The sequence below is a fragment of the Penaeus monodon genome, chromosome 15 (genome assembly GCF_015228065.2).
Source record: "Penaeus monodon isolate SGIC_2016 chromosome 15, NSTDA_Pmon_1, whole genome shotgun sequence".
NCBI lineage: Eukaryota > Metazoa > Arthropoda > Malacostraca > Decapoda > Penaeidae > Penaeus > Penaeus monodon.
In genome coordinates, this window is record NC_051400.1 from 41522683 (window position 1) to 41524553 (window position 1871).

Below are 1871 nucleotides of genomic sequence, written 5' to 3' on the forward strand. Positions count from 1 at the left end.
GCCACATCACTAAGATACCTTATCTTATTTTCCTAATTTATTTAATCAACAGCATCCAAGTATGCTAATCTCTCAGGTCTCCGTGCTTTAATAACGAAGCCAGTAAAGAAACAATGATATATAAACGTAGAATAACAAGGATGTATAGATATAGTAAACAATCAAAGGACCCTTAAAAGAATGAAGGTTTTGGCCATTTACCATGGTCGAATATATCCCTGTTATCCTGGAATGTAGGCGCTGCAGAAACCGTGTGTCCAGTGATAAATATCACCAACTGTTTGTTTTCCTTGTAGTTTTGTTAGGTGTAGAATGTATTATAATTAAGATCCATTACGTTCGGATGCTGTTTAGAATCGAAGGTGTAGGATCGCCAATCCAATGATGATTAATTAGCGTCAATTTGAAAGGAGTTTGTGAGATTTCATTGTTGAAGCAGGTATTTGTGGAATCCCTGTTGAGGGTGTGAAGTATTTTTTTTTTCAGTGCGTGTGAATATTTGTTAGGTAAATTTCTGTTTTGTAAGATATGATGGGGTAACGTGTGCTCATAGGTGGCAGCCATGAATTTGTGGTAGACGTTTTGGTTCCCGAAGTTTATTCATCTGAATATCTGCTTTCCTTTTTCCATGTCTATGTACAAGGCAATAATCTGCCATACTGCAACAGAAGGTAAGCCTCTTACTATATTTGTGCACTAGGATATTTTAATAAGTTTCCGATATTATAGTGTAGTTTTACGTTTATTTTCATTGTTGTATAATTCATAGTCATTTCATGTTGACCTCACAAACCATGCAGTGGACCATACGCATAACCTCTGTGCTTTTACATGAAAGCGTCACTGTGAATCAGAGACGCCTTTTCGACTCGAGCGGCCCTTCAGTAGAGCCGGAGTTCGTCGTCGGCGTCGAGGCCCCACATGAGGTGGACGAGCTTCTCTGCCACCTCGCCCTCGCCCTCGCCCTTCTTCTGGATGGCAGACACGTCGAACTTGTCCAGGTGCTTCATGAAGTCGTGCTTCATGCACACGCCCAGTCGGGTCTTCCTTTCACACTTCAGGAAGGCAAGCATCTTCTGCAGCTTCTTGGGCATCGGGGACTTGTCAAGGGGAAGGTATTGCTACGGGGTAAAAGGGTATAGCGTTTAGGCTGAGGGTGTGACGAGTAATTTCTCTTCTCTGTTTTGTGCTCTCTTCCTCACTCTCATTCCTTCATTCCTCTATTCTTTCCCTGTTCCACTTACCGTAAATTCCTCGCAGTAATCGAGCGCCGCGATGAGATCCGCCTTCACGCCGCCGTCCAGAGCTTCGAACAAGACGGACGTTCGCAGTTCCTCCCTCAAGAAGTCGTAGTTCACGTCAAAGTCCTCTTCCAGCTGATCGACAGATGCAGGAGTAGTTTGACAAGTAAAAAAGCATCCGAGGACTAGTGTCATGCAAGATTTAGTCAACAAACTGAGCATTTGGAAGTTCTGTTTCCTTTACTTACATAGTTCAGTTTCTTCAAAACGCAAGTGATGTTGCCGATCTTTGCCTTCACCTTCGCCACCATCTTCTCCACAACAGGCGCGTCGTACACGACTTCACGCTTCTGCACAGACAAATATAGAACCAGTTACAGCTTCCAGAGGGAACATGTCATTCCACCAAATAACACAACCTTCTTTAAAGCATAAGGAGAATCTCGAACGCACCTGTCGCTGCAGGAGAGGGAAATTGAAGCCCTGAGGCCGCTCCTGAGGGCTGAGGAAAACGAGGACTGGCTGGTTGACGTATTCACCTCTCTTCTGAAGAAGAATGAGTCGACAATAGAGAAGAGGCGATAAAGCGATGAATTGTGTTTACTCAATTTATGTCTCATTTGCTTTTTA

At 43.6% G+C, this 1871-nt stretch overlaps 1 protein-coding gene across 1 annotated transcript in view; it reads right to left on the minus strand.

Moving 5' to 3' along the window:
- Positions 1 to 723: 723 nt before the first annotated feature.
- Positions 724 to 1871, minus strand: part of LOC119582183 — a 1612-nt gene continuing 464 nt past the window's right edge. The window contains exons 3-6 of the mRNA XM_037930421.1: positions 1695 to 1787; positions 1490 to 1591; positions 1245 to 1376; positions 724 to 1121 (exon numbers count right to left, since the gene is read on the minus strand). Of these exons, the coding sequence (XP_037786349.1) occupies positions 882 to 1121; positions 1245 to 1376; positions 1490 to 1591; positions 1695 to 1787 (567 nt within the window). The 3' untranslated portion in view covers positions 724 to 881. The remainder of the gene's footprint in view (positions 1122 to 1244; positions 1377 to 1489; positions 1592 to 1694; positions 1788 to 1871) is intronic.